Source organism: Lipotes vexillifer, unplaced genomic scaffold (assembly GCF_000442215.2).
Source record: "Lipotes vexillifer unplaced genomic scaffold, Lipotes_vexillifer_v1.1 scaffold248, whole genome shotgun sequence".
NCBI lineage: Eukaryota > Metazoa > Chordata > Mammalia > Artiodactyla > Lipotidae > Lipotes > Lipotes vexillifer.
Window position 1 is genome coordinate 2,714,547 of NW_006777568.1, and position 12,325 is coordinate 2,726,871.

General features: G+C 43.2%; 1 protein-coding gene and 1 pseudogene across 1 annotated transcript in view; both read right to left on the bottom strand.

Annotated features, from left to right (window-relative positions):
• The window catches only part of DOCK1 (dedicator of cytokinesis 1), a 475,984-nt gene that overhangs the window by 449,711 nt on the left and 13,948 nt on the right, over nucleotides 1-12,325 (bottom strand). Inside the window, exons 5-10 of the mRNA XM_007451187.1 lie at nucleotides 11,696-11,792; nucleotides 8,554-8,702; nucleotides 3,732-3,867; nucleotides 2,365-2,522; nucleotides 885-966; nucleotides 326-461 (exon numbers count right to left, since the gene is read on the bottom strand). Of these exons, the coding sequence (XP_007451249.1) occupies nucleotides 326-461; nucleotides 885-966; nucleotides 2,365-2,522; nucleotides 3,732-3,867; nucleotides 8,554-8,702; nucleotides 11,696-11,792 (758 nt within the window). The remainder of the gene's footprint in view (nucleotides 1-325; nucleotides 462-884; nucleotides 967-2,364; nucleotides 2,523-3,731; nucleotides 3,868-8,553; nucleotides 8,703-11,695; nucleotides 11,793-12,325) is intronic.
• On the bottom strand, nucleotides 7,867-8,022 carry LOC103077887 (60S ribosomal protein L39 pseudogene; annotated as a pseudogene).

Here is a 12,325-nt window from a genome sequence, read left to right on the forward strand (position 1 = left end):
AATCAATCGCCAAGTCCAGAAACCCTGCAACCCTCCAGTGACTGGTTTCCCTCCAGGATGAGCATGTGGGTCAGGGTCTCCTCCAGGAGATAGGATCTACTTTCAAACCAAATATATAATTTGTACCTGAAGCTTGTGGAGCAAAGACCCTGAGCTGCATGTGGACCTGAACCAATGCAGAGAAGAACGAATACATTTTTTTTTTCTCTCCAACAGAAAAGCTTATAAATCAAGCAGCCCGCTGTCCAATATTCAACGGCAGCTTGTATTCACAGCAAAGGTGATGATCGTGAAACTCTTAAGAAAAAGGAAAGAAGTGGATTACCGGCCACCCCGAAAGGCCGCCGCAAGCCGGAGGTCAGCTTCCTTGTGTTATTGTCTCTCAGTTCCATGCGACCCACTCGAACAATCTGACACACAAAACTGATTTTCTCCCTTTTCAGGTCTTTGCTTCCGAGATCCTAGAAATATTAATTTCCGTAAGTTATTTTGAAGAACCATTACTCAATGCAGGTTCAATTGAAACAGACAGTAGAAAGGTGCATTGCAACTCTTTTCTCCAGCCAGTTTTTAGCATTTTAATAAGTCATTCACAAGACAAAAAGGAGCTGAATCACAAAAGTCAATTAGCATTAAATGAACTTAAGATCCAAGTTTAAGAGACATACTCAACGTAATGGAGTACACATCTTTGTCGTGGGGATTCTAAGGGTAGCTAGAGACCCAGAAGATTCCTGGGCAGTTATGTTATTATAGTAAATTAACAAGTATTAAAGGCATCCCAAGGACCCATGCTCTAGTGTGGTGAGAAGTCAGACGGCGGTCATTAAAAATAGTCATTAGAATGGTAAGCAATTCAAATGAACATCTTTGGATGCACTTACAGTGAAAACAGCTCGCAAATTATGTAATCTGTCTATATCTTTAGGCAATCCTGAACTTGACCAGCGAACCAGGTAGTTTTCACTTGAAAAAAAGAAATAAAAGCAAATTAATTTCCCAAATAGAACAGGGTACCACATGTACATCCACACTTTTAATTAATACCACGGAGGTCCACTATGCAGACAACTAAATGGGTTCAGAAATATCAACCACATCAGATACAGCTGCTCTGCCATTAACAATATAAGCAATTTCCATACAGGATAGTATGTAAGGACGGCCTATACAAAGTCCTTGAGGTTTTAATTTTGGATGCCCAGGGTTATAATTCCAAAGGAACTATATGCAAACGGCATTTCCAAGTTCTTATTACTTTTTTAACCACTTTTTTAAATAGAAGTATAGTTAATTTACAATGTTGTGTTAGTTTCAGGTGCACAGTGCAGTGATTCAGTTATACACATGTGTATTCTTCAGATTCTCTTCCATTATAGGTTATTACAAGACACTGAATATAGTTCCCTGTGCTGTAACAGTAGGTCGTTGTTGTTTATTTTACAGAGTTGTGTGTATATGTTAAAAGTTTATTAGGAAAAGCATATTTGTTCATTTGGAACAATTATAGTCTCACATTCACCATTCATTCATTTATAGTATAAAGTAAAACTGCCTGATTATTTCAGAGCCTGACACAAACCAAATATGACCTAAAAATACATATTGAATCTTACAACAAGAAGAAATAAAGTCCTTATCAGAAGTGGCAATTAAATTTGTTCTGTTTTCTGTCATATACTAAGTTTTTAAATTTTCAAAAATACGAGTGAAGATTCTAGACTTTTAAAACACACAAACACACACACACACACACACACACACACACACACACACACACACACAGTTTAAACCATACTTTTTCCCTCAGGACAAAGAGAAAGTTATACTGAGGAACAAAAGCAAGAACTGAGAAGAGAGCACATGAGAAAGGACAGACATGGCAGAGATGGGATTTACAATATTTTATTGAACAAACATTCTTTGAGAGCCTTTACATAGCAGGCACCGTTCTAGACATTGTATTCCAGCCAACCATCTCGGAGTAATTACAGTAGGTCCAGAAATGACATTCACAGAGAACCAAAGCTCGAAAAAGCAAGATTAAGACAAGAGCAATATATTGGGTGGGGCTGGGCGGGGGCGTCAACAAACAAAACATCCTCTGAAGACAACATAGGAAGCATGACTTCAAGCTGTAGTTGCCAGGTCCTTATAACATTACAAGACTACAGCTTTACCATCAAATATCCACGTACGCGCAGGAAAGCTGACCCGGACGCAGAGTTCAGCTACCTGGGGGAAGTCTGGCCAGCTGATCACTCTTAGGGCTCCCTGCAACAGCAAGACTTTGTGGGGGGTCCTGAGGCCATCTTCCCAACAGTAACCAAAGAGGAAAGACAGCAGCCAGGGAATGTCACTGACCTGATGAACTTGGACTCCACAGGGTCATACAGAGACATGAGCACTTCAGCATCTTCTCCGATTTTACACACCACGTTTTTGAGGTTAACAAACAAGGCCAGAGAAGGGGTGGCAGCAAACTTGGCTTGTCTGTTAATGTCTATGTTCTGCTTTTGAGACTGTCAGTGGAAATAAAACAATACAACAGAAAGTCGACAAGAGCAACACTCTTGGCTATTCCTTGCTTTGTTCATTCCCTACAGAACAGAAAACAATGTGAAACTAGCTGCAGTAACACAGCAAAGCCCTTCATGCAGCGTCTTCCTTGTCTTCACCTGACACTCTCAACACAGGCACACACCCAACTGAAAATAACAGTGCCCTGTGCAATGGTCCCAGTCCCATAACAGCTTATACTGAGTATTTTCTTCAGATACGAAACATTTAGGGGCCCAGTCAATGAATCAGAATGGAGACTACATGTGGAGTTGCTTGTTTACTTTTTGGTTCTCCCATTAGATCAAACCCTCCGAGGACATCTCTGTTATTCATCATTATGGCCTCAGTACCTGGCACAGAGTAGGTGCTCAACAGTTGCTGAATGAATGGATGGCTCGATCAGGCAATCGAGTTCTCAGTGTCAACTACATACAAGATACCATTAAAGGCCATGGAAGATGGAAAAGATCAATAAGATACGTGTCCCCGCCCTCACTGAGCTTATTTTTTTTAATTAACTCTTATTGGAGTACAGCTGCTTCACAATGTTGTGTTCGTTTCTACTGTACAGCAAAATGAGTCAGCCTTACATATACATATATCCCCACTTTTTAGGATTTCCTTCCCATTTAGGTCACCACAATGCATTAAGTAGAGTTCCCCGTGCCATATAGTATGTTCTCATTAGTTGTCTATTTTATACGTAGCATCAATAGTGTATACGTGCCAATCCCAATCTCCCAGTTCTTCCCACCCCCCCATTCCCTCTCGGTATCCATACATTTGTTCTCTACGTCTGTGTCTCTATTTCTGCTTTGCAAATAAGATCATTGAGCTTAGATATGTCACTCTCCTATCAGAGGAAACACAGAATCGAGTATTGTTTCCCACGAGCTAAGACCACAAAGCCAATGTCATTAAAATCCTGCCCCCTGAGCTGAAGCACACCCCCGTCAAGAGCTGAAATGCTTTCAGGTCATCAGCAGCGTGTTTTGACGCTGGGCTCCATTCCACCCCAGGTCGTATGAAATATTGTGTGGCTGTGCCTTTTCAGGTCCTTTTCAGTGCACATAATGGGCATCACTGGTGGTGTTTTACTAACGTAGTAACCTGATGCTGAGGAACCGTGTTCCATGTGCAAATGGCGTATTACCAAGAGGAGAACTTGCCTTTTCTTCTTGTAATCTTTCCTCCACTTGTTTAGAGGCTACTTCATGAGCTCTGAAAAGACTAATCGTGCTCGTTAGCTCTGGATCCAGAATGTTCCCATCTTCATCTCGCACCACCAAGTCCAAATCAAGGATCCTAGAACAACAAGAATTCAGAACTTCACAACCCAAGGGCTTTGACTTCTCTATCAAACTTCAGTCCCAGCAACTGAGCAGAAAACATCACAGAAAGTCGGGGTCATCCACACAATATTAGGAAACACAATTCTGCAAGGTCACTGCCTTTAACTTAAAATGTATACCCTTGGAATTTAAAATAAAAAAGGGGCTTCCCTGGTGGCGCAGTGGTTGAGAGTCCGCCTGCCGATGCAGGGGACACGGGTTCGTGCCCCGGTCCGGGAAGATCCCAAATGCCGTGGAGCGGCTGGGCCCGTGAGCCATGGCCGCTGAGCCTGCGTGTCCGGAGCCTGTGCTCCGCAACGGGAGAGGCCACAGTAGTGAGAGGCCCGCGTACCGCAAAAAAACAAAACAAAACAAAAACTTATTCAGTTTTTACTTCCATTGCCATAGTGGCTTTGTCCTACAGATCTACAAAGTCCAAATGAAATGTACGTTGCTAATTACCATGTGAACTGTATGGACAGTTTTTTCTTTTGTTTTTGTTTTGTTTTAAAGTTTAAAGCAGACACATGCCATGTATATGCTGTGGCACATGAGTGTATATAAATTTGTGTGTGTATGTGTACGTATATACAGTCACATGCCCACCAATATGCCCAAATATATACAGCTGGTGGTTGGGGAGAGGTGGGAGGAAGGAAAAGCTGGAGCAGAGGCACACCCACCACTCCATTTCCTCACCACTGTCTCTGGCAGCTTCCACTGCACTAATTTCCTACTACCTAGAGTCAGTTCTAATCCCTTAATTAGCCCAGCAGAAGATTTCCGATAAAGACGTTCTACTGTTTCAACACAGAACATACGGAAGTCATCCACAGTAATGTTAAGCAACTTTCTGGCCAGATGGCTAAATGTAGTAGCCAACTTAAAACACAGGCAGCATCTGACTAATAAACCTGTCCGTCTGTATCTGGAAATGTTTTTTGGCAACATTCTCTCCATTTCCCCAAATCCAACAAAATAGGTAATTTTTACCACAATTTTTATTTAAAGAATAAACAAAGGTAATCATATAAAGAAAGAAACCAAGAGCTGTGCTACGGTGGTGTGTTCTGGTTTTCTTTTAATAAGATGAGGATCTTAAGCACAGATGCCTTACACTTTGCCTTTTGGATTTTTCTTCCTGCTATTAACAAGTCTACAGAAGCGGGGCATTTGTATTTTTTTAACCACACAACAAAGGAAAACACCTTTTGAAATGAAGATAAATTTCAGTTAGAGAATATCTTTAACAGTTACAAGGTGAAGAGGAAAGTTGACTTGGCAGTAAAACCTCCACTTAGATGAACTAATCTCTGACTTCTCCGAAGGTCACACACCTTAAAGCTACAGGTGAATGAGTCTAATAACGTGTCAAGCAGGTTTAGTTTTGTCAGTTGTGCTGGACCACTGCACTGTTTGTGGAAGGCAATCACAAAAACCTCATTTTGTCCTGTTAATATATCTACTGAGCAAATTCACGGATGGTGACACAAGACCAACTGGGCCTGTCGGCAGCCCAGGGTAAACGGACTTTTAAACGAATAGAGGCTTTTCCCTTTGCATGAAAAGAACCTTAGTGGTTGTAATGATTGTGAGGGATTTCAAGAGGTACAGAAAATAAACCTTCTATGCTCTTATTAGCTGTCTTTGTAACAAGATTCACCAATCTGGTAAAGCCCCTCCTTCTTTTTTTTTTTTTTTTTTTTTTTTTTTGCGGTATGCGGGCCTCTCACTGTTGTGGCCTCTCCCGTTGCGGAGCACAGGCTCCGGACACGCAGGCTCAGCGGCCATGGCTCACGGGCCCAGCCGCTCCGCGGCATGTGGGATCTTCCCGGACCGGAGCACGAACCCGTGTCTCCTGCATCCGCAGGCGGACTCTCAACCACTGTGCCACCAGGGAAGCCCAAGCCCCTCCTTCTTAAATATTACTGCTCGTCCCCTGGGAGAAACCAGTGCCGGTGTGGGTGGAGTCAATGCTAATGAAGTGGGATCCATTCTGATGTAGGCACAGTCAATGCTAATGAAGTGGGATCCGTTCTTATGTGGGCAGGGCCCGGGCTGGCGTGGGCAGAACTACAAAGCATCTGGCTTTAGGAGGACTCACCAGAAGGTCCTGCAGGCCACACAGAATCAGGCTCCCTGAGAAGCAGAGGCTCTGGCCATGCTCCAGCCTGCTGTGTACACCCTGCCATGTACCTCAGGCCTGCCAGTACAGCGGTCAGACCCATTTCACAAAGGAGGAAACCTAAGCTCAGAGAAACATCTAAAAGACCCCAGGGCCTGGATTCTGAGCCAGAACCCTCTCATGGCAGAGCCCATGCTCTTTCTGGAATGCCATGTGGAAACTGCCACAGGAAGTGGTCTCTCAGGGATCTCCACACCAACCATTCCATGCGCTGTTCTCAGCACCTGGTGCTCGGGTGGTTCTGAATCCAGACTGAGCCTCCACTGTGAAGGTACACTGCAGCAGAGCAAGGGACTCTAACACCATTAGAAACTAAATCCGTGGAGCCCAAAGCACCTCTGGCGGGGGTGGGGCGGGAACCCCCTGAAATTACGTGCAAAATTGTGTGCGTATGTGTATGTGTTATGTATGTGCATTTTATGGTCCATGACCTTAATCACATTCTCAAATGTCTCCCAGAAACCATTTTAAAATCCGACTTTCAACACAGTGATTTTATTTTTTACTATTTTGTTTTCTGAAGAAGGAACTAGAAAGATATGCACAGAGTATTGGGCTTTGGAGAAGTTATGGAGTAGATCTGAGTTCCTTGGGCAAAAACCTATCTTGTTAAGGACTGCATTTCCTATCAAAGTAGTAAATTACGTTTGGAAATACTTCCCTTTCTTAACTAGATTGTTCCACGACATAATGTACTTTGGCTTCCCGCGGCCAAATTAAGCAGGTGGTTTCTGGACATAAGTTCAAAATATGATACTCCAAGAGAAAATAAAAGCAAAGCTCCAAAAGTTTGGTTTTTTAGGCAGGTGGTCTTGAAGTGGGTTTCACTGCAACAATATCTAATATCCTATACCCAGAAATCTCTGGCTTCCTGGGGGAAAAACAATTTTAAAGCCTTCTCCTGTAGCCTTTTCTAATCCAAACATTACATCTTACTAATAATGCAGCTTTTAAAACCTTTTCACACTTGAAAGTCTGAATTACCAGAAAAGAAAACTGTTATAATTCTGATTTTACAAAACACTTTTTTAGTTTTTCCAGGGCTCCCTTCAGCTGAATGGAGCTATTTTCTGAGCTTTACGTCCTAATGTGTAAAATGAGGAGGCTGGACTAAACCAGTAGTTTCCCAATCTGCTGCCCATCACAGTCCAAGTCTATTTTTAAATACTGGGATTTCTAGCCAGCATTCCAGACATCAGCAATCAGGATCTTAAGGAGTGGTTCCCAGGATTCTATATTTTGAAAGCTTTCCAAGTGATTCTGATATAGACCAGCATTTGGGGGTCCTGTGACCAGATACTTTTTAAGGCTTCTTGCAGCTCTGACATTATATGAACAGTCAAATAGTTATCCGGTATAAAAGGGTGTGGCCTCATTCTGGTTACAGAACCTGGGAGAGCTGGGATGACTGGGCATCAGAAATGCATGCTCACACTAGAACACGCATCTCTGTGGGAGAGTGAGTGCATCATTGTTAAAGGCATTCAAGCACAGCTGGGCGGCACCCTGCTGTAAATGGGAACTTTTGCATGAGACATACTCCTGTAAAACAATTGTGTTGTTCATATCGAAAATGCAAATTTAGCTGGCTGTATTCTTTTTCCAACAAAAGGTCTCACGTATTTATTATTAAGCCAATAATAATAGTTTCTGCACTAGTGAAGAAAAACTGACACAGAAATAAAACACATCCGGCTGTTCAGATACTAGTGATGGTCTCAGAGAGATATGGTAAGATGCAAGTGGTCCTGACCCAGGATAAACGTGCGCCACCTCATGTGAGGCCCCTTATAGACCCAGCTTGGTTATTCTCCAATGTCTTCTCTTGGAATTGTACCTGATTTTATTACCAGTTTTCATTCAAATCCATTGGGGAATAGGACAATTCTCCTTTTGTTCCTTGGCCAGGAATCGCTTGATCCTGGAAGTCTTGTGAGAAGACATGGCAAGGAGCAAATTCAACCACACATAGGATGACGGAGAAGAGAAGAGACCAGCTGGCTGTATTTCTGTTCGCCAAATCTGGCGTCCCTACGCTGGTGCCAAGTTTTAAGGTGCCCTTCGATGTCCCTTCCAACTTTCAGAACGCAGGACTGCACAGAAAGAAACCTGGTGCTTTTGTTACTACACAAAGTACCCCCATGTCTGGACTCAAGGTCAAATACCGTCAGGAGAAAGGAAAAGTTCCCCGTCAGGGGCATCACTGTGCGGTCCCCTCTGAAAGAGTGACAATTGACAGGTTATCCCAGGCCCATCTTCTTGAAAAGAATACTTTTCAACAGTGACTCAGAAAACCCCTGATCTTCAGGATCCAAGAGAAAACAGCTCATCCTTTTAAAAATGAAACCCGTGCCATTATTTTGATGTTAGAAATTTTGTTTTATCGTAAGATAGGATTATATTCTCCTCAAGGTTTATGGGGATGCTATCATACTGGATAATGTAAGCATGAAATCATCTTTCAAATAAACAAACCTGTTTCCATAATCAATTTTGGCAGTGACTTTCTTCTTCAGTTCTTTGAGCTCATCCTGTGGCAGAGTTCCAGAAAGAATCTGCGATCGCCACTCAATAAGGTCGTAGATCATGTGCCGAACGTTTCGAAACATCTCCCTGTTATCTTGCTAGACGAGGGGGGAAAAGCCAGTTGTTAAGTTCTTGATTTAAAAGAGCACTGTGGATTTCTTTCTTTCTCAAATAGACATGTCTGTGCTTTATATGATGGTGTTCAATTAATGTCAAATTAAAGATGTTTTTAGCATGGAACTGAACACATTAGATAGAATTTGGTTCCCATCACACACGAAAAGATTAAAAGAATAAAAGACAATGCACAATCTTGCATATTCCAGCCAACCAGAGTAGACCAGGGCAGGATCTGGACTTGGAGCCTCAAAGCCAGCACGGGAGCTTCTAGAATCTGGCCTATGAATGGGCAACCCTTGCAGCTCCCTGAGGAAGTGCCCAGCCGACAGATCTTGCCTGCTGAGACTTCAGAATACCTTCTTCCCCAATCATTCTCAGCACACAGAGAAACTCAACCCTGAGGCCTGTCGGCTGAGCTACAAGAGAATGTGCCTCTGGGCTCTTCTGGTGACTGTGGTGCATTTGGCACGTGCAGAGAGGCTTCTGCAAAAGGCAAAATCTGAGTCTACAAGCTCTCGGTGCGTTTACACCAAAAGGGAAGCACAAACAAGATACAAAACTCGTACCTCTTATCACTTTCTACATATTCCAAGGGGTTTGATGGTACAAAGAAAAGCAACAGTTTTGCAACAGCAAGAGTACAATTCATCAAGAGGGACTTCGCTGGTGGCACAGTGGTTAAGAATCCGCCTGCCAAGGCAGGGGACACGGGATCGAGCCCCGTTCCAGGAAGATCCCACATGCCGCAGGGCAACTAAGCCCGTGCGCCACAACTACTGAGCCTGCGCTCTGGAGCCGGCGAGCCACAACTACTGAAGCCCGCGCGCCTGGAGCCCGTGCTCTGCAACAAGAGGAGCCACCGCAAGGAGAAGCCTGCGCACCGCAAAGAGTACAATTCATCAAGAAAATGAGGAATCACCCAAAGGAAAGAGAATCCTGTGGTTCTTTCCATGAAAAAAAATCTAGCTGAAACCTAACTTGATAAAATTCTACATGGCATGGTGCCTATAAAAAATTTAAATGTGGTCATTGCTACATTTCAGAATAACTTCTCCCCTACACAGCTGAATCACTCACCCCCAGTATTTCTACATTTGACATCCTTTCTAGGAGTTTCTAAGACCCCCCACCACTTACCCATCCTATCACGCCCTAACAGATTATCTTCCATCCCATGAGCTTTTTTCCTTAGTATCATCCTAATCTTAATTTTTTTCTTTTTTTTTTCTTTTTTTTTTTTTTTTGACCACGCCACGAGGCTTGCAGAATCTTAGTTCCCCAACCAGGGATCGGACCTGGGCCCACGGCAGTGAAAGCACTGAGTCCTAACCAACCACTGGACCACCAAGGAATTCCCATAATCTGAATTCCTTAAATGAAAACTAAATAATCAAAATCAATGGTTTATTCTAAAATTAAGTTTGTTTCCATCTTATTAATTCTCCTTGTCCAGTTTTATAAAGCATTACCAAATATCTAAAATCCTTAATATTTTCCTAACTTGTCTACAGCCATAGAGCAAAGGGGAAAAAAAATATTTATGAGCAATATATGTGTGTGTGTGTGTGTGTGTGTGTGTGTGTGTATATATATATATATATATATATAATAAGCACTGTTGTTTAGCTTTGCACAAATCTAGCAATGTAAATCCCTAAGAGGCAAATGTAAATTTTTTAAAAGGAAACCAAGGTGACAGTTAGGAATGCCTGTTCCGGGATTGTATGGCTAAAACCGTGTCCACTAACATATCTGTCAGCATCAACTCCTGTTTGTTTTCCTGCTGCATTTTTGTTTAAAAATTGCTAACATGAAACACCGACTCCAAAATTGCTCAGATTTACACAAAACATTCACGGCTAACTTTACGCTTTTAGGTTTTTGAGAACATTTGATGAACAATTACTGCAACTGCTTATTACTGTGCATTTATAGGAAACCACTGTATAATCAAAAGCAACAAGGCTGCCTGGAGAGCAGCTGTGGGACGCTGGAAAGTTTTCTATGTTCCCGAGAAATGGAAGCACGGCCTTCCCTCCAGAGTCCTAGCTTTGTGCTGACAACATTAGCAGGTGAGAAGTTAAGACTCTGAAAAGAAATACAGGCTTAACAAAAGGTGTGCTTCCGTAAACAGGAATTTATGTGCAAAGAAATGCCCCGGGGAATATGAAATGGAAGATGTCAGGGCTCCAAACTCGCTGCCTTAATAAGGCTTCTTCCGAGATGAGGAGAACTGGACATCGCACACGAAGCCAGAAAGTAAACTATTTCCGTCCCTCTGCAACAGACACGCTTAGGTCTAGAAGACTTTATCATTTTTCTCAAATGATAAGCAGCATTATCTACATGCAAACAATGGCAAAGATAGCCATCCCTCTCTACTGCATCCATAACGAAGCACCTACGACAGTTTATTGCTTTTTTGGGGTTTTTTTTTTTTGTGGTACGCGGGCCTCTCACTGTCGTAGCCTCTCCCGTTGTGGAGCACAGGCTCCGGACGCGCAGGCTCAGCGGCCATGGCTCACGGGCCCAGTCCCCTGCATCGGCAGGCGGACTCTCAACCACTGCACCACCAGGGAAGCACCTACGACAGTTTAAAAGCAGATTTTCGCTTTCATACTCACATACAAACTTTGAGGGAACCCCAGCGCAGGTTGCCTCAGCCTGTCTTCCAGAGCCTGAAAGCAGCCCATTTCCCTTTCCAACACAAGGAAAGGTGAAACCCATGGCCCCTTCCTTGACAGCCACTTCACTGTAGTCAGCACGGCTACACCTCAACACAAAGCAGGTAGAAGGGCACATGGTCCCTTAGGGTGGCCAGAGTACTGGGCCAGGCTGCTAAGTATGACCCGCTCCCACAAGTTCTGCTTTTGAGGTTCCCGGAAAAAGGAAAACTATCCTGTTGGTTCAGCGGGGTCCAAAAAGACCATTCTCTATTGCTAAGCTCCGATTCAAAATCCCATTTTCTCACCACGTAGAGCTGCCTCCAGATGGTGGACCACTCTCTCAGTGTTGTGGTGACTTCCTGTATGAGCGGGAGGTCGCCTGGGATGACCGTTTCATGTTGCCTGGGAAGGATGTAGGAAAGGACAGAGACGGTCATGGCTTCGTTAAACCAGGGGTACCTTGTAAATTCCAAATCTAGGCTGTAGTGTGCAATATTTAAGCAAATGGAGAGACAGTATACAAATAAGACTGTGCCCACAAAGGAATACATACATCTCTACGAATGACAAGTAATTTCTGTGCAGAGTCTGAGAATGTTCGTACATCATCCTCCATGTAAGCCATCTACCTCATATGTCAAGGTAAGATGAAGGAGGCAAGTAATATCTCATCAGAACATCAAGGTCTGAGAAGTGGAAAGTATATTCATAATATGTGTACCCGTCTATTTTATAGATGCCATAAATTACCACCAGGCTGTGTGGCATTAAAATGCAGGTTTGGGCTAAGATGATTTTTTACATTTCCATCAGGCCTAAAACTCATTATATGATAACATACATGAAGCAGTTATCCTTGCGAAATATGAGCGAGGTTACAGCTTTCAAGTGTCCACAGGTGCCCTGATCCCCAAATTCTGCTTATCCTCTTTCCC